This window comes from Protopterus annectens, chromosome 7.part0 (assembly GCF_019279795.1).
Source record: "Protopterus annectens isolate FY-2018-M chromosome 7.part0, PAN1.0, whole genome shotgun sequence".
In the NCBI taxonomy this organism is placed as follows: Eukaryota; Metazoa; Chordata; order Ceratodontiformes; family Protopteridae; genus Protopterus; species Protopterus annectens.
In genome coordinates this window covers 1,025,431,389-1,025,445,681 of record NC_056739.1, presented here as the reverse complement: position 1 = coordinate 1,025,445,681, position 14,293 = coordinate 1,025,431,389, and the positions used below count along the sequence as shown (strand labels likewise).

The following is a 14,293-nucleotide window of genomic DNA, read 5'->3' as shown; positions in this document are numbered from 1 at the left end:
GCATTTTTCCCATGAAACTACAGCAGATGGAAGCCACTTCCTTCCTTTTGGGTACTGTCAGAGAAGTAATGAGCTTCTTAGTTATGGCTTTGCTGCCTTCTTTTCAGCAGCTGAAGATAAGTTTTACCTTTATATCCTGAATAGGGTTTGGAGACAGTAATGAATAATGGAACCGATGCTTAGTCCAGATGCATGAATTGCTGGCATTGGGGCTTTACACATTCCTTTGATAAACAGCCGAGTGTGTACATTATATTATCTGGGATATTTGCTACTCCTCACTTAACTATTTTTAAGTAGCCTTTGGAGATATGTAACCCACAAAGCTAATAAGTACTGCAGAAGAAATCATGACTGCTTTTTTTTTTGTTGTTGTTGCAAATTCATAATAAGTTGAAGTTTATACTAAAATTCCTGTATTGAATCATCACTTCTGACATAAGTAACCAAATTGCATTTTGGTCCATTTTTCATAAAACTGTGATTTTTCTGACAAAACATTGCCAAGTCATTAAACAATGAAGTCAGAAAATAATGAGACATTTAAGTTTCAGGTTTCATACCCTTCAGAAAATGTATGCTAACAAAAAAAAACTGTTATTCCATCAACTTTCTAAGTTTGTAAGAGCAATATTTAAAAATTGTCCCTATTTTTGTGCCTTCCCCCATTATTTATGGCTTTGTCCAGATTTCTTGCTGCAAGTGGTTGACATAGATGGATATAATTAATACGATATAGTAAAATGTAAATAATGAAAAAAAAAACTTTGCAGCCATCAGTATTTCAAATATGATAAAAATATAACTGGACAGTAGCTGATCATTGAGTTTTTGCCATAAATGTTAAAACTTTGTTAGCATGATTACACTATTCGTATAAAACTAAGTTACTAGTCTTAACATGCATATGCTGAAATGTCTTGTTGCCATCTATGTGCATCGGCTTCATGTGCTTATTGTAATTGGTATTGCATTAAATACTGACATGATTTCAATATTTTCAGCTTCTGATGGAGAGCAAGAAGAGGGCTCTGAGCAAGGCTCACCAGAACATGAGGCAACAGATAAAGAGAGGAGCATCAAGTCATCTGCCTCATCTGGCTTAGCTGCACCACTTCCCACAGTACTACTTAATAGAAAGATCGAAAACCTTCTGAAAGAATGGAACCAAAATGTTGATATGCTGTTTACTGTACACCCTGTTGATGGATCTTTTTTACTGTGGCATGTAAAATACTTAGATGAATACAGTCCTGGTATTTTTAGACAAGTCCAGGTATGCTTTCATTATAAGACGTGATTTTTAGATTGCAGCTTGTCTGTATTTCTAGTCTTCTGTACAGTATTTGATTATACTACAACATGTGCATAGTGTCAGTTTGCTTTATGATTTAGTAACCTTGTTTGTGCTATTTTATCCTTTGCATTCTGATGTCCTGGAAAGGCTTTGTCTAAACTAAACAAAGCTAGTGCACAAAGTGTTTTCTTTTTCATTTTTATTTAGTTATTTATTTATTATATTATTGTTCTCTTGTACAAGAGTAGTGACATATATGATGGATTCCTTTTTTTTTGGACCCATTGCTTTATATTTTATGCTTCTTTTCCCCTGTATACTGCTAGAAGCCTGGTTCAGCAAGTGTTGATAATTGCTGGAAAATTGATTTTGGGGATAGGTTTTGGCAGTAGTCAGTATTTTCCCCATAGAGAAGAAGAAGATACAAGTTGTTGCACTTGGTGATGGCCAAGGGAATCTGTTTTGCATATCTTTACACATTTTCATTCCTGGCAGGCATTTTGAGGTGCATATGTGTGGCGGCATAATTACATTGTTACTTACATGGTGTCGGTGCATGCAAGAATGGCACAGATGTATACACAAACTAAAATGAGAAGAATTCTACCATAAACATGATAACCACAAATAAAATAACCACAAGATGGAAATGAGACTCCAGCAGCTGAAACGTTTTTAATGACTAACGCTACACAATTCTTGCACGTTTTCGTCCACCACAGCAGACTTCAGACAAACACAAGTGCACAGTAAATTCAACACTAAAATACTCTACCAAATAATAGGCACTCCAATCAGGTTAATCTCCTAATTAATTAATTAACAACCCTATTCATAAAATACACATTTGCAAAACCTACTTCATTAAAATTCCTAACTTAATAAATATACAGTATAATACATGTAAATACAAAATCATCAGTACCTAAAACTATTGTTGCAATAGAACAATACTACACCTATTTTAAAAAAAGTTTTGTCATAAAATTCATTGTTATAAATCATCATCATCATCTTTCTGCTTTTCCCGTTAGGGGTCGCCACAGCGGATCATCTCTTTCCATTTCTTCCTATCCTCTGCATCTTGCTCTGTCACACCAACCGCCTGCATGTCCTCTCTCACCACATCCATAAACCTTATCTTAGGCCTTCCTCTTTTCCTCTTACCTGGCAGCTCAATCCTTAGCATCTTTTTCCCAATATACCCATCATCCCTTCTCAGCACATGTCCAAACCAACGCAATCTCGTCTCTCTTGCTTTGTCTCCACTGTCCAACATGAGCTGACCCTCTAATATACTGATTCCTAATCCTGTACATCCTAGTCACACCAAGTGCAAATCTTAACATCTTTAACTCTGCCACATCCAGCTCTAACTCCTGCCTTTTTGTCAATGCCACTGTCTCCAACCCATATAACATGGCTGGTCTCACTACCCTCTTGTAGACCTTCCCTTTCACTCTTATTGGTACCAGTCTGTCACAAATCACTCCTGACACTCTTCTCCACCCATTCCACCCTGCCTGTACTCTCTTCTTCACCTCTCTTCCACATTCACCATTACTCTGAACTGTTGATCCCAAGTACTTAAACTCGTCCACCTTTACCAACTCTACTCCCTGCATCCTCACCATTCCTCTACCCTCCCTCTCATTTACACACATATATTCTGTCTTAGCCCTGCTGACCTTCATTCCTCTGCTCTCTAGAGCATATCTCCACCTCTCCAGAGTCTCCTCAACCTGATTCCTACTCTCACTACAGATCACAATGTCATCTGCAAACATCATAGTCCACGGGGCCTCCTGTCTGATCTCATCTGTCAACATGTCCATCACCACTGCAAATAAGAAAGGACTCAGAGCTGATCCTTGATGTAATCCCACCTCCACCTTAAACGGAGCTGTCACTCCCACTGCAGTCCTCACCACTGTCACACTACCCTCGTACATATCCTGTACCACTCTTACATACTTCTCTGCCACTCCCGACTTCCTCATACAATACCACAACTCTTCTCTGGGCACCCTGTCATATGCTTTCTCCAAGTCTACAAAGACACAATGCAACTCCTTCTGACCTTCTCTGTATTTCTCCAGTAACACTGTCAGAGCAAACATTGCATCTGTAGTGCTCTTTCCTGGCATGAAACCATACTGCTGATCACTAATCATCACCTCCCTTCTTAACCTAGCTTCTACTACTCTTTCCCATAACTTCAAGCTGTGACTGATCAATTTTATCCCTCTGTAGTTACTGTTAAAATTCATTGTTATAAATATTAAATAAATTTAAATAGCTTTAATATGTGTAGTACATAAGAATGTAAAAGGCAAAAAAAAAAATAATTAAATACTCTGGCGCCATCTACTGACCAAAGATGAAAATTTTATTAAAAACTTTTTTTCTTACAAGAAAAAGTACCAATTCAGGTAGGGAACAACTCATAAAAAATGGCAAAAAGCCTATAAGAGACAAACATGACAATACCATGTTACCCTAATTTAGAGCTTAGCAGCTCTTAGTTTTAGTTAAGTCCAGGCTGTTTTCCTGCATCCAAGAATATCTGCCAATACAATTCTCTGTATTCCAAGCAGGTCTCCCAGGGCCCTCCCCTGGTATCACACGGAATATTTTCTAGTACAAAAAAAAAAAAAGCCTGACCACATGAAATCGTATGCTTGTAAAGGGCATTGGTCTTGTTTTTATTTTTGATATCGTATATATGGTCATGTATACGTCTCTTCAATTTGCGCTCCGTTTTGCCTACATAGAATGAAGAACATTGGATGTTCTTCATCTCACATTGCTGCAGTCCTTACATATGGGTAGTCCGCTGTCCTCGGTCGGCCCGAATACCAAAGTATTAGGCTGACGTCGGTCAAGGCGCTTAAAACTGACATCAGGACGTCAGGGTACAAAAGCGCATGACCGACGTCATTTCCTCAGTCTTTTTTGCCGCATGGTCCGATGCAGAAGCAGCGTTGCAAGTGCCGTTCGTTCTGAAATTTTTCACCGAGTTTCAGACCGAATCCAAGTTGGCTAAGTACCCGTTGGGGATTATTTTGGTTTTTCTTGCCTCAGTGTTTTACCGGATGTCAGAAAGGTGAATAACTGTATTTCTTGTGGGAAACAGATACCGCATAGGGATTATCATTCTTTGTGTATTCCTTGTTTGGGGCCTGAGCACGACGTTGTTGGGTGTCGCTTTTGTGCTAGGTTCAATAAACGCACTATTAAGCGAAGGTTGGATTGTGCTAGGCTGGTCTTTGGGAAGCGGTGCAATTATAATATGCCGTCGGATTCTCCGGCGCCCGCTTCCGCGAAGAAGCGCAGAGACAAAACAGTTAAACCCAGGCAAGATGAGTCGTCCGTTCCGGACGCCGGTTCTTTAGAGGCTTCAGTGGAACCGGTGGTTCCGACGGAGACTTCTCTGGAGTCTCAGGGGGAGACTTTGATTTTGCAGGAGGTGGTCTCTCAGGAGGCAGGTCAGGCTGAAGGGGCTTCCCAAGTTACTGTACTCCCCTCCCTTCCTAGGGTGGTTAGGCCTTCTCCTTCTGTTTCCAAGGCTTCTCCCAGAGGCAGGCCAGTTTCAGCTTCTGTTGGTGTCACTCCTAGTTCAGCAGGGTCTGTGCCTAAGAAGCACATGCTTAAAATGGCAGAAGATTTAATTACTCTGATTAGAGGTTCTATGCCCCTCCTGATAAGAGGCCTAGGGTGGAGCCAGAGTTGGGAAGTTTTGAGCAGGCTTGATATTTCAGAGTCTTCAGCTGAAGACTTGCAGGAGTATTCTCCTTATTCTGATTCTGATGCAGATGATTCCACTCCTTCTGCTTCTCCTCCAGAGGATTTTTCTTTTCAGAGACACTTCATTCTATGAGGGAACATTTTAAGTGGGAAGGTCAGGACTTCTCTGATTCTAGGAAAAGACTTAGGAGTTTTGCTGTTACCCCAGCATAGGCCCTTGGCTATACCCCTGTTCTGGATGTTGTGGAAGATGTGTTTGCAGAGGCTTCACTTAATCCTGATTCTCTGCCTCCTGCTCCTGTTAAACCGGATAGGTATTACAGGGTGCCTGAGGCTCATAAATATCTTTATAAGAGTCCTAGGGCGGACCCAGAAACTATTAGTCAGGGACCTAAGGGTGTCAAGGCCTCTGTTGTAAAAAATCCGGTTCCTCTAGATAAAGAAGCCAGAGCTTTGGATAGATGGGGAAAGAAGGTCTATACATCTTCTACCTTAGCTATGAGGGCTTTGAATTGCCAGTTTCATATGTTGAAATATCAAAACTTTCTTCTTTCTCAATTGAAGTCTAAGGTGGATGCTCTGGCGGAAGGCATTGAGTGTAAAGAGTTGCAAGATTTGGTGCATGTCTCTGAACAAGTGGGTAAGCATTCATTACAGTGTGGATGTTCTTCATACCACATTGCTGCAGTCCTAACACTTGGGTAGTCCGCTGTCCCAGTCGGCCCGAATACCAAAGTATATGGCTGACGTCGGTCAAGGCGCATTAGTCTGACGTCAGGACGTCAGGGTACTAATGCGCATGACCGACGTCATATCCTCAGTCTTTTTTGCCGCATGGTCCGATGCAGAAGCAGTTTTGCGAGTGCAGGTTGGCGTTCTGAAATTTTCTGAAGTCGGAGTTTCAGACCGAATCAAAGTTGGCTAAGTACCCCGTTGGGGAATATTTTGTTTTTTCCTTGCCTCAGTATTAACCGGATGTCAGAAAAAGTGAATAACTGTATTTCTTGTGGGAAACGGATACCTCATAGGGATTACCATACCTTGTGTATACCTTGCTTAGGGCCTGAGCACGACGTTGTTGGATGTCGCTCTTGTGCTAGATTTAACAAACGCACTATAAAGAGAAGATTAGACTGTGCCAGGTTAGTTTTTGGGAAGCGTTGTAATTATAAAATGCCGTCGGATGCTCCGACGCCCGCTTCGTCCAAAAAACGCAAGGACAAAGCAGCAAAGCCTAGGTTGGAAGACCCGTCAGTCCCGGACGTCGGTTCTTTAGAAGGCTCGGTGGAGTCGGAGGCTCTGCCAGAAGTTTCTTTGGAGTCTCAGGGAGAGACTTTTCTGTTACAAGATGTGTCCTCTCAGGAGGTAGGCCAGGCTGAAGGGGCTTCTCAGGTGGCTGTTCTCCCCTCCCTTCCTAAGGTGGTTAGGCCCTCCCCTTCTGTTTCCAAGGCTTCTTTGAGAGGCAGGCCAGGTTTAACTTCAGTGGGTGTCTCTCCTAGTTCTTCAGGATCTTTGCCTAAGAAACATATGCTTAAAATGGCAGAAGATTTGATTACTATGATTAGAGGTTCTATACCCCCTCCTGATAAGAGGCCTAGGGTGGAACCTGAGCTTGAGAGTTTTGAGCAGTGTTCGAGGCTTCTGAGTCTTCGGCTGAAGACTTACAGGAGTATCCTCCTTATTCTGATTCTGATGTAGATGATTCTACTCCTTCGGCTTCTCCTCCTGAGGATTTTTTTTTTCAGAGACTCTTCTTTCCATGAGGGAACATTTTAAATGGGAAGGACAAGATTTCTCTGATTCCAGGAAGAGGCTTAGGGAATTTTTGTTTTTACCCCAGCATAGGCCTTTAGCTATACCTCCTGTTCTGGATGTGGTGGAAGATGTTTTTGCAGAGGCTTCCCTGAACCCTGATTCTTTGCCTCCTGCCCCAGTTAAACCGGATAGGTATTATAGGGTGCCTGAAGCTCATAAGTATCTTTTAAGAGTCCTAGGGCAGACCCAGAAACTGTTTCTCAGGGGCCTAAAGGTGTTAAGGCTTCTGTTGTTAAAAATCCTGTTCCTCCTGATAAAGAGGCAAGGGCTTTGGATAGATGGGGAAAGAAAGTGTATACTTCTTCCACTTTAGCCATGAGGGCTTTGAATTGCCAGTTCCACATGTTAAAATATCAGAATTATCTCCTTTCACAATTGAAGTCTAAGGTGGATGCTCTGGCGGAAGGTATTGAGTGTAAAGAGTTGCAGGATTTAGTTCATGTGTCTGAACAGGTGGGTAAGCATTCCTTGCAATGTGGTTTTGATGCTGTGCAGGCCTCTTCTAGGGTGGCTGCCACTGGTTCTGTTCTTCGCAGGCACGCCTGGCTGAGGGATCAGAATTTAGCTGAGCATGTTAAGACAAGGATTTTGGATGCTCCGTTACAGTCTGATGTGTTGTTTGGTTCGCCTGTGGAAGCAGTTTTAAAGAAAATGGAGGACAAGGCTAAGTCTATGCAGACTGTTAAAGATTTTTTGCAGGTTCAGCCTCCGAAGTTTAGTAGAAATTGGCCTACTAAGGGATGGACATATCCTTCTTATGATTCCCAGTCTAGGGGTAGGTCTAGACGTGGTAGGGGCAGAGCTCAAGGTTCTTTTAGGCCTAGAACAGGGAGTTCACTTGCTCAGTCTTCTGGTGAGGGCAGGGGTCAGCCCTTTCGTAAACAGACCCAATGACCTGCCTTTTCAGCTGCCAGTGCTTTCGTCTGGCAGCACCTTTAGGAGGAAGGCTGGCACTTTTCAAAGAAAATTGGAGTTTAATTACCCAGGACAGATGGGTATTGGATATCATTCACCACGGTTACAGGTTTTATTTCCATACCTTGCCTCCTTTCAAAGGCATGCCAGACATTCCTCCTCTACAAAGAAAAGAGGCTCACAAGCAAATTTCTCTGTTACTCCAAATAGGGGCCATTCAGCCGGTTCCTGTGCCAGAAAGGGGCCTAGGATTTTATTCTCGCCTGTTCCTAGTACCAAAGAAGGGGAACACATGGAGACCAATTTTGGATTTATCTATCCTCAACACTTATCTGGACATTCCCAAGTTCAAAATGTTGACGTTACAACAGCTTTTACCTCTACTGGGCAAAGATCACTGGATGGTAACTTTAGATCTCAAGGAGGCTTACCTTCATGTGCCTATCAGACTAAGTTGCAGGAAGTATCTGCGTTTCGAGCTGGGAATTCCCATTATCAGTTCTCTGCATTGCCCTTTGGCTTATCTACTGCCCAGAGTATTCACAAAAGTTCTGGCTCCAGTGATAGCTTACTTCAGGCTAAAAGGAATACAAATCTATCCTTACTTGGACGACTGCCTGATTCTGGCTCAAGAAAAGGAAGATCTTTTACAGCATTTGGAATATGTGATAGCAGTGCTAAGATGCCTGGGGTATTCTGTGAACGAAATAAAGTCCAGTCTAGTACCCTCTCAAGACATGTGCTTTCTGGGTGTGAGACTGAATACAGCAACCCAGATGGCCTTTTTAACCCCGGACAAACAAAAGAATCTTTCCCTTTACTTCCATCAACTATCTCTTCAGTCCGGGCTGACTGCAAGGACAGTCCTTCAAGCCTTAGGGTTCATGGCATCTTGTATTCTGGTGCTTCCCAATGCCAAACTGCATATGAGGAAGCTGCAATGGTACCTCAACAATGTATGGACACAGCACTGCCAGGATTTGGACACTGTCATTCAAATAATACCTTGCATTCAAAAGGAATTTTTGTGGTGGGCTCAGGAATGTCACCTAAACAAGGGACTCTCTGTGACCCGCCAGAGGCGAGTCAGATTCTAACGACAGATGCCTCAGACATAGCTTGGGGAGCTCATCTGAATGGAAAGTGGATACAAGACAAGTGGCCTGCCAGACTACAGCATCTACATATCAACATGAAGGAGATGTTAGCAGTCCAGTTTGCATTAATGGCTTTCAAGGAGTTGCTTCTTCCAGGACAGGTGTTGATTCTAACAGACAACACAACTGTCATGTGGTACATCAACAAACAAGGGGAACACATTCTTATCCTCTATGCAGGCAAGCAATGATTTTATGGGAGACTGCGCTCAGCTTGCAACTAACTCTTCAGGCAAGGTTTCTGCCGAGCACAGAACTCCTTAGCAGATGTGTTAAGCAGGCAAATCATGGATCCCCACGAGTGGAAACTGGATCTTCATGTATTTCGAAATTGACAGTGTCATGGGGAACTCCAGACATAGATCTGTTCGCTTCTCCACTAAACCACCAGCTGCCAAAGTTTTGCACCTAAAAGGTTTCATCACACAGCTTGGAAAGTGGATGCTCTTTCTTTCAGTTGGAAAAATCTTCATGTGTATGCCTTTCCACCTCTGCCTCTTCTCCCAAAGGTACTCCTAAAGGTCAGACAAGACAAGCCAAGGATGATTTTAATAGCTCCAGATTGGCCTCGGCAACACTGGTACCCATTACTGCGGAGTCTGGTAAGGAAGCCTCCATGGCCTTTACCTTTGATTCCACACCTATTGTCTCAGAGGGACGGTCATCTACTCAATGTCAAGCTTCACTCTCTTCATCTAACAGCCTGGCATATTCTGTTTTGAAACACAACAGGTCTCAATTTCCTCAACAAGTTTTGAATGTGATTATGGAAGCCAGAAGACCTAGTACAAGGAAAGTGTACGCAGAAAAATGGAAGAGATTTTTATTTTGGAGTGCAGCAAAGGATTTGGAGGTTTCTGAGCCTAATTTGAGTGTGGCTCTTCAATATCTTACTGATCTATTGGACAAAGGTTTGTCTTTCTCTTCCATTAAGATTCATGCTGCAGCAATTTCAGCTCACTATGATTGTGACCCACCATTGTTTTCTCATCCTTTGTTCAAGCAATTTCTTAGAGGGGCAAAGAATATGAGACCCCCACGTAGAGCTCCTACTCCTGCTTGGGATCTCAATTTTGTGTTGGAGAAACTTACTCTACACCCTTTTGAGCCTGCGGCTACTGCTGAATTGAAATACTTGTCATGGAAGACTGCTTTTTTGTTGGCCATTACTTCTGCAAGAAGGGTTTCTGAATTGCAGGCCCTTATGGCGTTGAGCCTTTTTGATTTTCCATAAGGATAGGGTATCATTACGCACTAATCCTTCCTTTATGCCTAAGGTGGTTTCTAGTGTGGCTTTAAACCAAACTATTCATTTGCCTACTTTTTATGCAGATCCCCAAAATAAGGGGGAAAAGATTTTGCACACTTTAGATGTACACAGGCAGTTGCGTTATTATTTGAGCAGGACTAAGGATTTTAGGCAGTCTCAGCAGTTGTTTGTTTCTTTTGCTTTGAGTTCTCAGGGCAAGCCTGTGTCAAAACAAACTATTTCTAAGTGGATTGGGTTTTGCATTGCATTTTGTTATTCCCATCATGGCAAGGAGATTCCAGCTGGGATTAGGCCTCATTCCACTAGGGCTACTGCCACTTCAACAGCATTTCTCAGGGGGGTGGCAACTAAGGATATTTTGGAGGCAGCTACTTGGAGTTCAGTGCATACTTTCTCTAAGCACTACCACCTTCCTCTCTACTCTAAATCTAGGGCTGGTTTTGCCACGGCTATTTTGCAGGGCATGTTGTCAGCTCCTGCTTCTTTATGATTTGCCAGCCTCCCTTACCTCTGCTTTGGGATTCTACCCAAGTGTTAGGACTGCAGCAATGTGGTATGAAGAACATAGTACAGTTTTGTACCTACCATAAATGTAGATGTTCGAAGATCCACATTGCTGCAGTCCAATACCTCCCTCCTTCCCCTCTGTGTTTAGGGGTGGTTGTGTGGGTGGGGTTGTACCTTTGTAAATTTGTATATATTGTACATATATTTGGTACAGGAGTGTTTGGTGTTTTTTTTTGGTTTTAGCCTTATCTTTTTAGGGTCTTCTGACATCTGGGGGCAAGAAAAGACTGAGGATATGACGTCGGTCATGCGCATTAGTACCCTGACGTCCTGACGTCAGACTAATGCGCCTTGACCGACGTCAGCCATATACTTTGGTGTTCGGGCCGACTGGGACAGCGGACTACCCAAGTGTTAGGACTGCAGCAATGTGGATCCTCGAACATCTACATTTATGGTAGGTACAAAACTGTACTTTTTGATGCTGTGCAGGCCTCGTCTAGGGTGGCTGCCACTGGCTCAGTTCTTCGCAGGCACGCCTGGTTAAAGGATCAGAATTTATCTGACCATGTTAAGACTAGGATTTTGGATGCTCCTTTGCAGTCTGATGTGTTGTTTGGTTCACCTGTGGAATCAGTCTTGAAGAAAATGGAAGACAAGGCTAAGTCTATGCAGGCTGTTAAGGATTTTTTGCAAGTTCAGCCTCCGAAGTTTAGTAGGAATTGGCCTGCTAAGGGGTGGACGTATATCCTTCTTATGATTCTCAGTCTAGGGGTAGATCTAGACGTGGTAGGGGCAGAGCTCAGAGTTCTTTCAGGCCTAGAACAGGGAGTTCACCTGCACAATCTTCGGGTGAGGGCAGGGGCCAGTCCTTTCGTAAACAGGCCCAATGACCTACTTTTTCAGCTGCCAGATCCTTCTTGCCTGGCAGCACCTTTGGGAGGAAGGTTAGCACTCTTCAAGGAAAATTGGATGTTGATTACCCAGGACAAATGGGTATTGGATATCATACACCAGGGTTACAAGTTTTATTTCCATACCTTGCCTCCTTTCAAAGGCATGCCGGACGTTCCTCCTCAGCAAAGACTAGAGGCTCGCAAACAAATTTCTACTACTTCAAATAGGGGCCATATAAACGGTTCCTCTGCCAGAAGTGGGCCTAGGATTTTATTCTCGCCTGTTTCTAGTACCAAAGAAAGGAAACACGTGGAGACCAATTTTGGATTTATCCATCCTCAACACATATCTGGACATTCCCAAGTTCAAAATGTTAACGTTACAACAGTTTTACCTCTGCTGGGCAAAGATCACTGGATGGTGACTCTGGATCTCAAAGAGGCTTACCTTCATGTTCCTATCAGGCCCAGTTGCAGGAAGTATCTGCGTTTTCGGGCTGGGACTTCACATTATCAGTTCTCTGCATTGCCCTTTGGCTTATCTACTGCCCAGAGTGTTCACGAAGGTTCTGGCTCCAGTGGTAGCTTTCTTCAGGCTAAGAGGAATACAGATCTATCCTTATTTGGACGATTGCCTGATACTGGCCCAAGAAAAGGACGAACTTCTTCATCATTTACAGTACGTGATGGCAGTGTTAAGATGCCTGGGGTATTCTGTGAACAAAATAAAGTCCAGTCTAGTACCCTCTCAGGACATGTGCTTTCTGGGTGTGAGACTGAATACAGCATCCCAGATGGCCTTTTTGACCCCGGACAAACAAAAGAATCTTTCTCTTTACTTCCACCAGTTGTCTCCTCAGTCCAGGCTGACTGCAAGGACAGTCCTTCAAGCCTTGGGGTTCATGGCATCTTGTATTCTGGTACTTCCCAATGCCAAACTGCATATGAGGAAGCTACAATGGTATCTCAAGAATGTATGGACACAGCACTGCCAAGATTTGGACACTGTCATTCAAATAATACCTTGCATTCAAAAGGAATTTTTGTGGTGGGCTCAGGAATGTCACCTAAACAAGGGACTCTCTGTGACCCGGCCAGAGGCGAGTCCGATTTTAACGACAGATGCCTCAGACAAAGCTTGGGGAGCTCATCTAAATGGAAAATGGATACAAGACACGTGGCCTGCCAGACTTCAACATCTACATATCAACTTGAAGGAGATGTTAGCAGTCCAATTTGCATTGAAAGCTTTCAAGGATTTACTTCTTCCAGGGCAGGTGTTGATTCAAACAGACAACACTACTGTCATGTGGTACATCAACAAGCAAGGGGGAATGCATTCTTATCCTCTATGCAGACAAGCAATGATTTTGTGGGAGACTGCTCTCAGTTTACAGCTAAATCTTCAGGCAAGGTTTCTGCCAGGAGCACAGAACTCCTTAGCAGATGTGTTGAGCAGACAAATTATGGATCCCCACGAGTGGAAATTGGATCCCCATGTATTCCAGAGGTTGACAGTGTTATGGGGAACTCCAGACATAGATCTGTTCGTGTCTCCACTAAATTACCAGCTGCCAAAGTTTTGCACAAAAAGGTTTCATCCCTCAGCTTGGAAAGTGGATGCTCTCTCATTCAATTGGAGCAATCTTCACGTGTATGCCTTTCCACCTCTGCCTCTCCTCCCAAAGGTACTGCTGAAGGTCAGACAGGACAAGCCAATCATGATTTTAATAGCTCCAGATTGGCCTCGACAGCACTGGTACCCATTACTGAGAAGTCTGGTACAGGAGCCTCCATGGCCTTTGCCTTCGATTCCTCACCTGCTGTCTCAGGAGAACGGTCATTTACTCAATGTCAAACTTCATTCTCTACATCTGACAGCCTGGCATATTCTGGTTTAAACCCTGGAGGGTCTCAGCTTCCACAACAAGTTTTGAATGTTATTTTGGAGGCCAGAAGGCCTAGTACAAGGAAAGTTTACGCAGATAAATGGAGGAGATTTTTATTTTGGAGTACAGCAAAGGACTTTGATGCTTCTAAACCTAATTTAAGTGTGGCGCTTCAATACCTTACTGAGTTATTGGACAAAGGTTTGTCCTTCTCCTCTATAAAGGTTCATGCTGCAGCAATCTCTGCTCACTATGACTGTGACCCACCATTATTTTCTCAGCCTTTGTTTAAGCAATTCCTTAGAGGGGCAAAGAATATAAGACCCCACGAGAGCTCCTACTCCTGCTTGGGATCTCAATTTTGTGTTGGAGAAACTCACTCTACAACCTTTTGAGCCTGCAGCATCGGCAGAGTTGAAATATTTATCTTGGAAGACTGCTTTTTTGTTGGCCATTACCTCTGCGAGAAGGGTTTCCGAATTGCAGGCCCTTATGGCAGTTGAGCCTTTCTTAATTTTCCACAAGGATAGGGTGTCTTTGCGTACTAACCCTTCTTTTATGCCTAAAGTGGTTTCTAGTGTGGCTTTAAACCAAACTATTCATTTGCCTACTTTTTATGCAAACCCCCAAAATAAAGGGGAAAAGATTTTGCACACTTTGGATATACACAGGCAGTTGCGATATTATTTGAGCAGAACTAAAGGGTTCAGGCAGTCTCAGCAGTTGTTTGTTTCTTTTGCTTTGGGTTCTCAGGGCAAACCTGTTTCAAAACAAACTATTTCTAAGTGGATTGGTTTTTG

At 43.1% G+C, this 14,293-nt stretch overlaps 1 protein-coding gene across 1 annotated transcript in view; it reads left to right on the top strand.

Moving 5' to 3' along the window:
• The window catches only part of DMXL2 (Dmx like 2), a 1,902,820-nt gene that overhangs the window by 634,586 nt on the left and 1,253,941 nt on the right, over positions 1 to 14,293 (top strand). The window contains exon 16 of the mRNA XM_044076363.1: positions 1,005 to 1,276. Within this exon, the coding sequence (XP_043932298.1) occupies positions 1,005 to 1,276 (272 nt within the window). The remainder of the gene's footprint in view (positions 1 to 1,004; positions 1,277 to 14,293) is intronic.